General features: G+C 40.1%; 1 protein-coding gene across 1 annotated transcript; it reads right to left on the bottom strand.

Moving 5' to 3' along the window:
- Positions 1-10,769: 10,769 nt before the first annotated feature.
- LOC128050388 (olfactory receptor 7D4-like) lies at positions 10,770-11,750 on the bottom strand. The gene has a single exon (XM_052642629.1). The coding sequence runs from the start codon at positions 11,748-11,750 to the stop codon at positions 10,770-10,772; it is 981 nt and encodes a 326-aa protein (XP_052498589.1).
- Positions 11,751-11,953: the final 203 nt, after the last annotated feature.

Genomic DNA, 11,953 nt, shown 5'->3' with positions numbered 1-11,953 from the left:
TCAAAAATGTACAATAAGTGATTTCTGAATCTGAAGTCACTTACTGTAAATGTACCTATCTGGCTCTCTACTTTATGTTTACACAACTTTTCCTCTTCATAGCATAGCTTTAATGGAATTGGGAGATTAGCTGGATGCCCCATGTGAGTTATAACCCTTCTGGGTTTTGCATATCACATCAGTATACCCGTCTCTTTCCTTATGTATTACTCAAGACTCTTGGTCACAAGCAATCTTGTTTCTATCATCACAAAATAAATACAGCTCTCTCTTTTTCTTGTTTTGCATTGTTTCTATAACTTTCCTATGATTATTCCCTATGTGTTAGGTGGATCTAAACTCTACCTTAATGACCAAGACATCTAATATATTTTTGCTCCTTAGTGATTTTTGAGTAAATAGAGTAGATATTTGATTTCTAAACTGGAGTATTTTGAAATTGAAATAGGACACTCTGAATATTAAGTTTTAATAAACACTTATCAACCGGGTTTTTCCTGGGGAAAGTGGGGTGTATGCTTCCCAAGGAGTAGATGAGAGGGTACTTACAAAAGCAAAGTCAGTTCCCAATTTTGCTGATAATTCTCCCCCATTCCATCTACCTTCTTCCCAATCATATTAAATAGCAAGACACAAAGAGACAAAAATTGAATGATTTGACACCTAAAGTAGTCAAAATTATAGAGACAGTGGGTAGGATGGCAGTTGCCAGAGGCTTTGGAAAGAAGAATGGGGAATTAGGTTAATGGAAATAGAGTTTCACTTCAGGAAGATAAAAATTTCTGGAGATGGATAGTGGTGTGTGCGTGCGTGCTCAGTTGTTCAATCATGTCTGACTCTTTGCAACCCCATGGACTATAGTCCACCTGATTCCTCTCTCCCTGGGATTTCCCAGGCAAGAATATTGGAGTGAGTTGCCTTTTCCTCCTTCAGGGGATCTTCCTGATCCAGGGATCAAACCCATGTCTCCTGCATCTCCTGTCTTACACGCAGATTCTTTACCACTGAGCCACAAATGCTCCTGAACTGGACACTTAAGATGTCTAACAGGGTAAGAAAATAATAGCAAATTCAACAACTGACAGAGGATTAATTTCCAAAATATAGAAGCAGCTCATACAACTCAATACCAGGAAAACAAACAACGCAATCAAAAAGTGGGGAAAAGATCTAAACAGACATTTCTCCGAAGACATACAGATGGCTAACAAACACATGAAAAGATGCTCAACATTGCTCATTAGAGAAATGCAAATTAAAACCACAATGAGATATAACCTCATACCAATCAGAATGGCCATCATCAAAAAGTCTACAAATAATAAATGCTGGAGAGGATGTGGCAAAAAAGGAACGCTCTTGAACTGTTGGTGGGAATATTAATTGATACAGCCACTATGGAAGATGGTATGGAGATTACTTAAAAAACTAGGGATAAAATCACCATATGACCCAGCAATCCCACTCCTAGGCATATAACCTGAGGAAACCAAAATTGAAAAAGACCCATGTATCCCATTGTTCATTGCAACACTATTTACAATAGCTACAACATGGAAGCAACCTAGATGCCCATCAGCAGATGAATGGATAAAGAAGTTGTGGTACATATACACAATGGAATATTACTCAGCCATAAAAAGGAAAGCATTTGAGTCAGTTCTGATGAAGTGGATGAACCTAGAACCTATTATACAGAGTAAAGTAAGTCAGAAAGAGAAAGATACATATCATATTCTAACGCACATATACAGAATCTAGAAAAATTGTGCAGAAAAATTTATTTACAAGGAAGCAGTAGAGAAACAGACATAGAGAATAGACTTATGGAGATGGGGAGAGGGGAGGAGAGGGTGAAATGTATGGAAAGAGTAACATGGAAACTTACATTACTATATGTAAAATAGATAGCCAACGGGAATTTGCTGTATGGCTCAGGAAACTCATACTCTGTATCACCCTAGAGGGGTGGGATAGGAGGGAGATGGAAGGGAGGTTCAAAAGGGAGGGGATATATGTATACCTGTGGCTGATTCATGTTGAGGTTTGACATAAAACAACAAAATTCTGTAAAGCAATTATCCTTCAATTAAAAAAAAGATAATATGGCTAAGAGGGTAAATTTTATGTTGTTATGTTATCCTGTCAGGCATGAGACACATTACTCCAATGCTGAGTGTTACTCAGCCCTCAGCAATCAACTCCTAGAGGGATCAGCCTCAGCTACAGAGCATCACTGGGCAGCCCAAATTCAATGACTATATGGTGAGGGTGTGTAAACATTGATCTCTTTTGACCCAGTTCCAGGCAATTCCAAGGGACTGTATTAGCTCCAGAGCTCCCTGGGGGTTTTCAAAGGCCTGTGATAGGTTTGAACTTGACTTGATTTCTTTCTACTGTCTTTTCTGGCTACAAGTTCAGTTCAGTTCAGTCGCTCAGTCATGTCCGACTCTTTGTGACCTCATGAATCACAGCATGCCATCTCCCTGTCCATCACCGACTTCTGGAGTTCACTCCAACTCATGTCCATCTGGTCAGTTATGCCATCCAGCCATCTCATCCTCTATTGTCCCCTTCTCCTCCTGCCCCCAATCCTTCCCAACATCAGGGTCTTTTCCAATGAGTCAACTCTTCCCATGAGGTGGCCAAAGTATTGGAGTTTCAGCTTCAACATCAGGCCTTCCAATGAAAACCCAGGATTGATCTCCTTTACGATGGACTGGTTGGATCTCCTTGCAGTCCAAGGGACTCTCAAGAGTCTTCTCCAACACTACAGTTCAAAAGCATCAGTTCTTCAGTGCTCAGCTTTCTTTATAGTCCAACTCTCACATCCATACATGACCACTGGAAAAACCATAGCCTTGACTAGATGGACATTTGTTGGCAAAATAATGTCTCTGCTTTTCAATATGTTATCTAGATTGGTCATAACTTTCCTTCCAAGGTGTAAGTATCTTTTAATTTCATGGCTGCAATCACCATCTTCAGTGATTTTGGAGCCCAGAAAATAAAGTCTGACACTGTTTCCCCATGTATTTCCCATAAAGCGATGGGACAAGATGCCATGATCTTAGTTTTCTGAATGTTGAGCTTTAAGCCAACTTTTTCACTTTCCTCTTTCACTTTCATCAAGAAGATTTTTAGTTCCTCTTCACTTTCTGCCATAAGGGCGGTGTCATCTGCATATCTGAGGTTATTGATATTTCTTTTTTTTTATGCTTTATTTTTTTAATATAGTTTTTTATTTTTTTAATTTTAAAATCTTTAATTCTTACATGTGTTCCCAAACATGAACCCCCCTCCCACCTCCCTCCCCATAACATCTCTGTGGGTCATCCCCATGCACCAGCCCCAAGCATGCTGTATCCTGCATCAGACATAGACTGGCGATTCAATTCTTACATGATAGTATATATGATAGAATGCCATTCTCCCAAATCATCCCACCCTCTCCCTCTCCCTCTGAGTCCAAAAGTCCATTATACACATCTGTGTCTTTTTTCCTGTCTTGCATACAGGGTCGTCATTGCCATCTTTCTAAATTCCATATATATGTGTTAGTATACTGTATTGGTGTTTTTCTTTCTGGCTTACTTCACTCTGTATAATCGGCTCCAGTTTCATCCATCTCATTAGAACTGATTCAAATGAATTCTTTTTAATGGCTGAGTAATACTCCATTGTGTATATGTACCACAGCTTTCTTATCCATTCATCTGCTGATGGACATCTAGGTTGTTTCCATGTCCTGGCTATTATAAACAGTGCTGCGATGAACATTGGGGTACATGTGTCTCTTTCAATTCTGGTTTCCTCGGTGTGTATGCCCAGGAGTGGGATTGCTGGGTCATAAGGGAGTTCTATTTGCAATTTTTTAAGGAATCTCCACACTGTTCTCCATAGTGGCTGTACTAGTTTGCATTCCCACCAACAGTGTAGGAGGGTTCCCTTTTCTCCACACCCTCTCCAGCATTTATTGCTTGCAGATTTTTGGATCGCAGCCATTCTGGCTGGTGTGAAGTGGTACCTCATTGTGGTTTTGATTTGCATTTCTCTGATAATGAGTGATGTTGAGCATCTTTTCATGTGTTTGTTAGCCATCCGTATGTCTTCTTTGGAGAAATGTCTATTTAGCTCTTCGGCCCATTTTTTGATTGGGTCGTTTATTTTTCTGGAATTGAGCTGCATAAGTTGCTTGTATATTTTTGAGATTAGTTGTTTGTCCGTTGCTTCATTTGCTATTATTTTCTCCCATTCAGAAGGCTGTCTTTTCACCTTGCTGATATTTTCCTTTGTTGTGCAGAAGCTTTTAATTTTAATTAGATCCCATTTGTTTATTTTTGCTTTTATTTCCAGAATTCTGGGAGGTGGATCATAGAGGATCCTGCTGTGATTTATGTCTGAGAGTGTTTTGCCTATGTTCTCCTCTAGGAGTTTTATAGTTTCTGGTCTTACATTTAGATCTTTAATCCATTTTGAGTTTATTTTTGTGTGCGGTGTTAGAAAGTGATCTAGTTTCATTCTTTTACAAGTGGTTGACCAGTTTTCCCAGCACCACTTGTTAAAGAGATTGTCTTTACTCCATTGTATATTCTTGACTCCTTTGTCAAAGATAAGGTGTCCATAGGTGTGTGGATTTATCCAATCTTGAGAAAGAAGAATGGAACTGGAGGAATCAACTTGCCTGACTTCAGGCTCTACTACAAAGCCACAGTCATCAAAACAGTATGGTACTGGCACAAAGACAGACATATAGATCAATGGAACAAAATAGAAAGCCCAGAGATAAATCCACACACCTATGTTTATTGATATTTCTCCCAGCAATCTTGATTCCAGCTTGTGTTTCTTCCAGCCCAGCATTTCTCATGATGTACTCTGCATAGAAGTCAAATAAGCAGGGCAACAATATACACCCTTGATGTACTCCTTTTCCTATTTGGAATCAATCTGTTGTGCCATGTCCAGTTCTAACTGCTGCTTCCTGACCTGTATATAGGTTTCTCAAGAGGCTGGTCAGGTGGTCTGGTATTCCCATCTCTTTCAGAATTTTCCACAGTGTATTGTGATCCACACTGTCAAAGGCTTTGGCATAGTCAAGAAAGCAGAAAAAGATCTTTTTCTGGAACTCTTTTGCTTTTTCCATGATCCAGCAGATGTTGGCAATTTGATCTCTGGTTCCTCTGCCTTTTTTAAAACCAGCTTGAACATCTGGAAGTTCACGGTTCCTGTATTGCTGAAGCCTGGCTTGGAGAATTTTGAGCATTACCTTACTAGCATGTGAGATGAGTGTGATTGTGCGGTAGTTTGAGCATTCTTTGGCATTGCCTTTCTTTGGGATTGGAATGAAAACTGAACTTTTCCAGTCCTGTGGCCACTGCTGAGTTTTCCAAATTTACTGGCATATTGAGTGCAGCACTTTCACAGCATCATCTTTCAGGATTTGAAATAGCTCATCTGGAATTCCATCACCTCCACTAGCTTTGTTCATAGTGATGCTTTCTAAGGCCCACTTGACTTCACTTGGCTCTATGTGAGTGATCACATCATCGTGATTATCTGGGTCATGAAGATTTTTTTGTACAGTTCTTCTGTGTATTCTTGCCACCTCCTCTTCATATCTTCTGCTTCTGTTAGGTCCATACCATTTCTGTCCTTTATCGAGCCCATCTTTGCATGAAATATTCCCTTGGTATCTCTAATTTTCTTGAAGAGATCTCTAGTCTTTCCCATTCTATTGTTTTGCTCTATTTCTTTGCCTTGGTCACTGAAGAAGGCTTTCTTATCTCTCCTTGTTATTTTTTGGAACTCTGCATTCAGATGCTTATATCTTTCCTTTTCTACTTTGCTTTTCATTTCTCTTCTTTTTGTAGCTATTTGTAAGGCCTCCCCAGACAGCCATTTTGCTTTTTTGCATTTCTTTTCCATGGGGATGGTCTTGATTCCTGTCTCCTATACAATGTCACGAACCTCCATCCATAGTTCATCAGGCACTCTATCTATCAGATCTAGTCCCTTAAATCTATTTCTCACTTCCACTGTATAATCATAAGGGTTTTGATTTAGGTCGTACCTGAATGTTCTAGTGGTTTTCCTTACTTTCTTCAATTTAAGAAAGAAAGTGGCTACAAAGAGTTTGCCAAACTGTGATGTCTGAGGAAACAGTCCTCACAAGCCTGTCCTCATTTCAGACACCAGCACAAGTTCCCAGGTTCCCAGGGGGACCCTCACTTCAGGTCAGCCAGCTACAAATTCGAAGACTTTCTCACATTCAGTAGTTTTCTAGAATGTTCAAATTAAGGAGAATCCCTCAGGTTTAATAGTACACCAGAAACTCACAGAACTCAGGAAAGTTCTTGGCTCAGATGGTAAAGAAGCTGTCTGCAATGTAGGAGACCTGGGTTCAATCTCTAGATAAGGAAGATTCCCTGGAGAAGGGAATGGCAACCCACTTCAGTATTCTTGCCTGGAGAATTCCATGGACAGAGGAGGCTGGTGGGCTACAGTCCATGGGGTCACAAAGAGTTGGACACAACTGAGTGACTAACGCTCTATGATTATAGCTTTTTTAATAGTAAAGAACATAAATTAAAATCAGATGAAAGATACAACATAGGGCAAGATCTGGAAAGTCCCATAGGTGAAGCTTCTTGGTTTCCTCTTTCCATGGAGTCCAGATACATTACCTCCTCCTAGCTACAATATATGACAAAAATACTTATTTATACATATATATATATACTTATATATATATAAATACTTATATATATATATTGCTAACTAGGTGGCTCACCTGAGCTTCAGTCTCTAGAATTTTTATTGAGACTCATTCCATAAATGTGATTAGTTGAATTTTTGCCCATATGATTGAACTCCATTTCCAGCTTCCCTCCCCAGATGTTGGGTTGATAAACTTGAGAACACGGTTGTTTAGACATATTGGTTTTCTTCTAGTTCATCAACCAGACCACATTCTTTTCAGCCTCTGGATCATGCATTTATTTCTCTCTGTCTCATCTTCACTGAAACAAAAAATGGGAAGATTTTTTAAGCTGGGGGGAGCTAATGGAAAAGTACTCGAAGATGTTAGGGAAGGGAGACGGGTTGATAGGTTAGGCCATTTGTGTTTGCTAATTGCTGCCTTTCTTTTGGGGACTTCCCAGCTGGTGCTGGTGGTAAAGAAGCCACCTGCCAATAAAGAAGACAGGAGTTTGACCCCTGGGTCAGGAAGATCCCTTGGAGGAGGAAATGGCAACCCTTCTTGCCTAGAGATTCCCCATGAGAATCCCCACGGACAGAGGAGCCTGGCAGGCTAGAGTACATAGGGTCGCAAAGAGTCGGACATGACTGAAGTGACTTAGCACACATGCATGCTTTTCTTTTTAACTGGAGGATAATTACTTTACAATGTTGTGTTGGTTTCTGCTGGACAATAAATGGAGTCCACCATAATTGTACATATATCCCCTCCTTCTTGACCCTCCCTCCCCACCTCCCATCCTACACCTCTAGGTCATCACACAGTGCCAGGCTGGGCTCCCTGTGTTGTATATCAGCTTCCCACTAGCTTTCTATTTTACACATGATAGTGTATATATGTCAATGCTATTGTTTTGGTTGCTGCCTTTTGAATTTAGGCTCTTACACTCCCACAGAAGCAGGGAGATAGGGGAACTAATTTTCTTTATGATTAGCTTTCAAAGGGAAGGCTTTGTGAAAATCATTCTTTGGTTGTAAAAAGGATGAGAGACTTGGAGATTTATCTACATTTACTAATAAAAGAAGCTGACTGGACTTCCCTAGTGGTTTAATGGTTAAGGCTCTGTGCCTCCACTGCAAGGGGCACATGTTCAGTCCCCGGTCAGGGAACTAAGATTCCCACATGCCCATGGCGTGGCCAAAAAGAAAAAAAAAAAAGAGTAGAAAAAGAATTTAAAAGTTTTCTAATGTATGTACTCTAAGAAAAGAGAGTGAGGACAGATTGATAGAAACTCATTTAAGATGAGGGGGAAACTTAAGGTAGTCTTAGTCAATGACCCAAGACTGTTTTCAATCTCAAAGCTTAGAAATTAAATGGATTAAATAGGAGATGAGCCTCCCTTATGGAAGCCCATTCTTGTTCTTCAAAATGGTAATACTCTTCAAGAACATAACTTGATGTCCAGTTGATTCCACTGGACTCCAGTCCTGGTGTGAGCAGCGATTCTTCTTTACCAAGTTGAATATTTGTGTGTTTATGTTTGCCTTTCCTGCCTGCAGCGCCTTGGCAAACACACCATCGAAAGACAACACATCATCCAATTTTGGTTTTTTAACATTTATTTATTTATATTTCCTTTTGGTTGTGCTGGGTCTCCCTTATTGCATGTGCACTTTCTCTAGCAGTGGCAAGCATGGGTTACTCTCTAGTTGCGAGGGCTTCTCCTTGTGGTGACTTCTCCTGCTGTGGAGCACAGGCTCTAGCATGGATGGGCTTCAGTAGCTGTGGCTCATGGGCTCTAGAGCACAGGCTCAGTAGTTGTGGCACACAGGCTTACTTGCCTCATAGCATGTGAAATCTTACTGGGCCAGGGATCAAACCTCAGTGCCCTGCACTGGCAGGTAGACTCTCAGTCACTGGACTACCAGGGAAAGTCCCATTCAATTTCTTTATGGTGAAGAAGATGGAAAAATAAACATCCATCAAGACACCTGGTAGTTTGAACATATTCTGTACCCCCTGAAGCTGCTCAACATCATGTATCTCCAGGGTGGCACTTCTGTAATTCAATTCCTACTTTTCTGAATTCTAATCCAGCACTCTGTCCTGGCACAATACCCGAACATATGTCCCCTTTCACCCAGATTTTGTCACCACCTGGATCTTGTGTTTCAACCTCAATAAATTCATCTAGAGCGAGGCAGCTAGACCCAACAATTTATTAGCACCTGACCTGTTCTAATAGTCTTGGCCTTGCAGTTTTCCTGTCCTAGTGATACATGTTCAAACCTTATTTTGGAAGCATACTAAGTATATTCAGAAAAGTTCAACCATGCTGAAAATCAAATAAATAATTTATTTGTCAGTGTATTTTCTGTTTGGACATAGAGCATGATCTGATAAACGCTGAAATCCAGGATTTAAGCTCTATGAGGGCAAAGATTTTTTTCTTTTTTTCCTCCCTTCACTTCTGTGTTCCAGATATTTGCATCAGCCTGGCACACTAAGAACCTCTCAGTAAGTACTGTTGAATAAATGAATTTGATAAGAACTAGCCATGGTATTAAGAACAGGCACTATTTCATCACTCTCATTCAACTATACTAAGTCTGTACTTGAAATGGCTGATATCAACCTGCAGGACTGGAAATACAATCCATTTACAGTGATGGATAAGTAAAAGGAGGGATGCAGAGAGTAGAACTGAGGTTAATAGAGACACTACTGTAGGAGGTGAAGACAAAGTACTCACTAGGCAATTTTGACCAAAGTCCCTTGCGGAGGATGGATGAGAAACAAAACTCGATGTGACTAAAAGGCAAAATTTCTTGTTGGAGAGAGTGTGGAGAAAAGGGTACCCTTCTATACTGGTGGTGGGAATGTAAATTGGTACAGCCAGTATGAAGATTCCTTTAAAAACTAACTATAGAAGTTTGTATAGAATATATGATCCCACAATCCCACTCCTTGGCATGTATAGAGAGAAAACCATAATTCAAAAAGCTACATGCTCTTCAGTGTTTATTGTAACACTATTCACCAAAACCAGGACAAGGAAGCAACCTAAATGTCCATCAACAGAGGAATGATTGAAGATGTGTACATATACACAATGGAATATTACTCAGTTATGAAAAAGAACAAAATAATGCCATTTGCAGTAACATAGATGGACCTAGAGATTATCAAACTAAGTGAAGTATGTCAGACAAATATATAGTATCACATGTGGAATCCAATAAAAATGATACAAACAAACTCACAAAACAGAAAGACTCACAGATCTCAAAATCAACCTCATGGTTACCAAAGGGAAGTGTGGGGGGTGGGGGTAGTGATAAACTTGGAGACTGGAATGAACATATATACACTACTATGTATAAAATAGACAACTAATAAGGACCTATTGAATAGCACTAGGAACCCTACTCAATATTCTGTAATCACTTATGTGGGAAAAGAATCTGAGAAAGTATGGATATATACATATAACTGATTCACTTAACTGTATAGCAGAAACTAACACAACATTGCGAATCAGCTATACTCCAATAAAAAAATTTTTTTAATATTCTGTGGTAACCTATACAGGAAAAGAATCTGAAAAAGAATAGATATGGGTATATATATAATTGATTCACTTTGCTGTGCACCTGAAATTAACACAACATTGTAAATCAACTATACTTCAATAAAAAAAATTTTTTTAAGAGGCAGGATTTCAAACACTTGAATGTCAATATAGTATTCTGAGTAAATGCAACCTGTTGAGTAATTAAGCATAGGTCTACACATTCTAAAATTCAATCAGTGGTCATTAAAAAGCACTTTCTCTACTTATGTAAGATTATTAAATAATAGTCAATAGTCTAAGTTCATGAAATGTGTTTCTAAGACAATTCTGAAATTGTTTAATGAGCTGAATGCAAGATATTTGCATTAAAATTTATATGCTCTGCTTAAATAAAATACATGTTTATTTAAATCACACATACAAGAAAGAAGCAGAATTTCTCTAGGCAACTACTGCTATTATTGTCAGCTCAAAACCCTTGGATCAGTGTTCCCATCACTGAACACAGAGTGTTCTTCCAAGGACTTTTTGTAGAGCCCTCTTGATGTCCCTGTTCCTCAGGCTGTAGATGAAGGGGTTCAGCATGGGGGTGACCACAGTGTACATCACCGAGGCGATCATGCCTCTCCAGGAGGATGAATTAGAACTGAGATAAACACCAAGGCCTGTCCCATAGAACAAAGAAACCACGGACAGGTGAGATGCACAAGTAGAAAATGCCTTACATTTCCCATGAGCTGATGGGATTCTCAGAATGGAGGAGACAATGCGGGTGTAGGAGAAAAGGATCCCTGAGAAGGGAACAATGCCAAGAAAGCCAATCACCACATACAGCAGGATGTAACTGACGTGCGTGTCTGAGCAGGCAAGTGTGAGGACCTGAGCAAGTTCACAATAAAAATGTGGAATGACCCAGTTGGTACAGAAGGACAGCCATAACATCAGCAGACTCTGGATCAGGGAGTATGACAAGCTGATGAACCAAGACACAAGAACCAGAAGACCACAGAGGCAAGGGTTCATGATGACTGTGTAGTGCAGGGGGTGACAGATGGCCACAAAGCGGTCATAGGCCATCACAGTCAGGAGAAAAGTGTCCATACCTCCAAAAACCATGAAAAAATACATCTGAGTGATGCAGCCTGCATAGCTGATAGATTTGCTCTGTGTCTGGATGTTCACCAGCATCTTTGGAACTGTGGTAGAAGTGAAACAGACATCAGCAAAGGACAGGTTGGAGAGGAAGAAGTACATGGGGGTGTGCAGGTGGGAATCTGAGCTGATGGCCAGGATGATGAGCAGGTTCCCAAGTACAGTGACCACAAACATAGATAGAAACAGCTCAAATAAGATGTGCTGGTTCTCTGAGTCTTGGAAAAATCCCAGGAGTGAAAATTCTAAAACATGTGTTTGATTTCCCGGTTTCATATTGCTGATGCATCCACTAGAGGATTGAAGAAGAGGGGATAAAAACATGAAATAACCACTGGACCAACTCTAGAGTCTCTGTGTGTGTGTTATTTGCTCAGTCATGTCTGACTCTTTCTGATCCTATGGACTGTAGCCCGCCAGGCTCCTCTGTCCATGGAATTCTCCGGGCAAGAATACTGGAGTGGGTCCAGCGGATCTTCCTAACCTAGGGATCGAACCCAGGTTTCCTGTATTGCAAGCAGATTCTT

Source organism: Budorcas taxicolor, chromosome 7 (assembly GCF_023091745.1).
Source record: "Budorcas taxicolor isolate Tak-1 chromosome 7, Takin1.1, whole genome shotgun sequence".
NCBI lineage: Eukaryota > Metazoa > Chordata > Mammalia > Artiodactyla > Bovidae > Budorcas > Budorcas taxicolor.
This window is presented reverse-complemented; position numbering and strand designations above follow the sequence as displayed.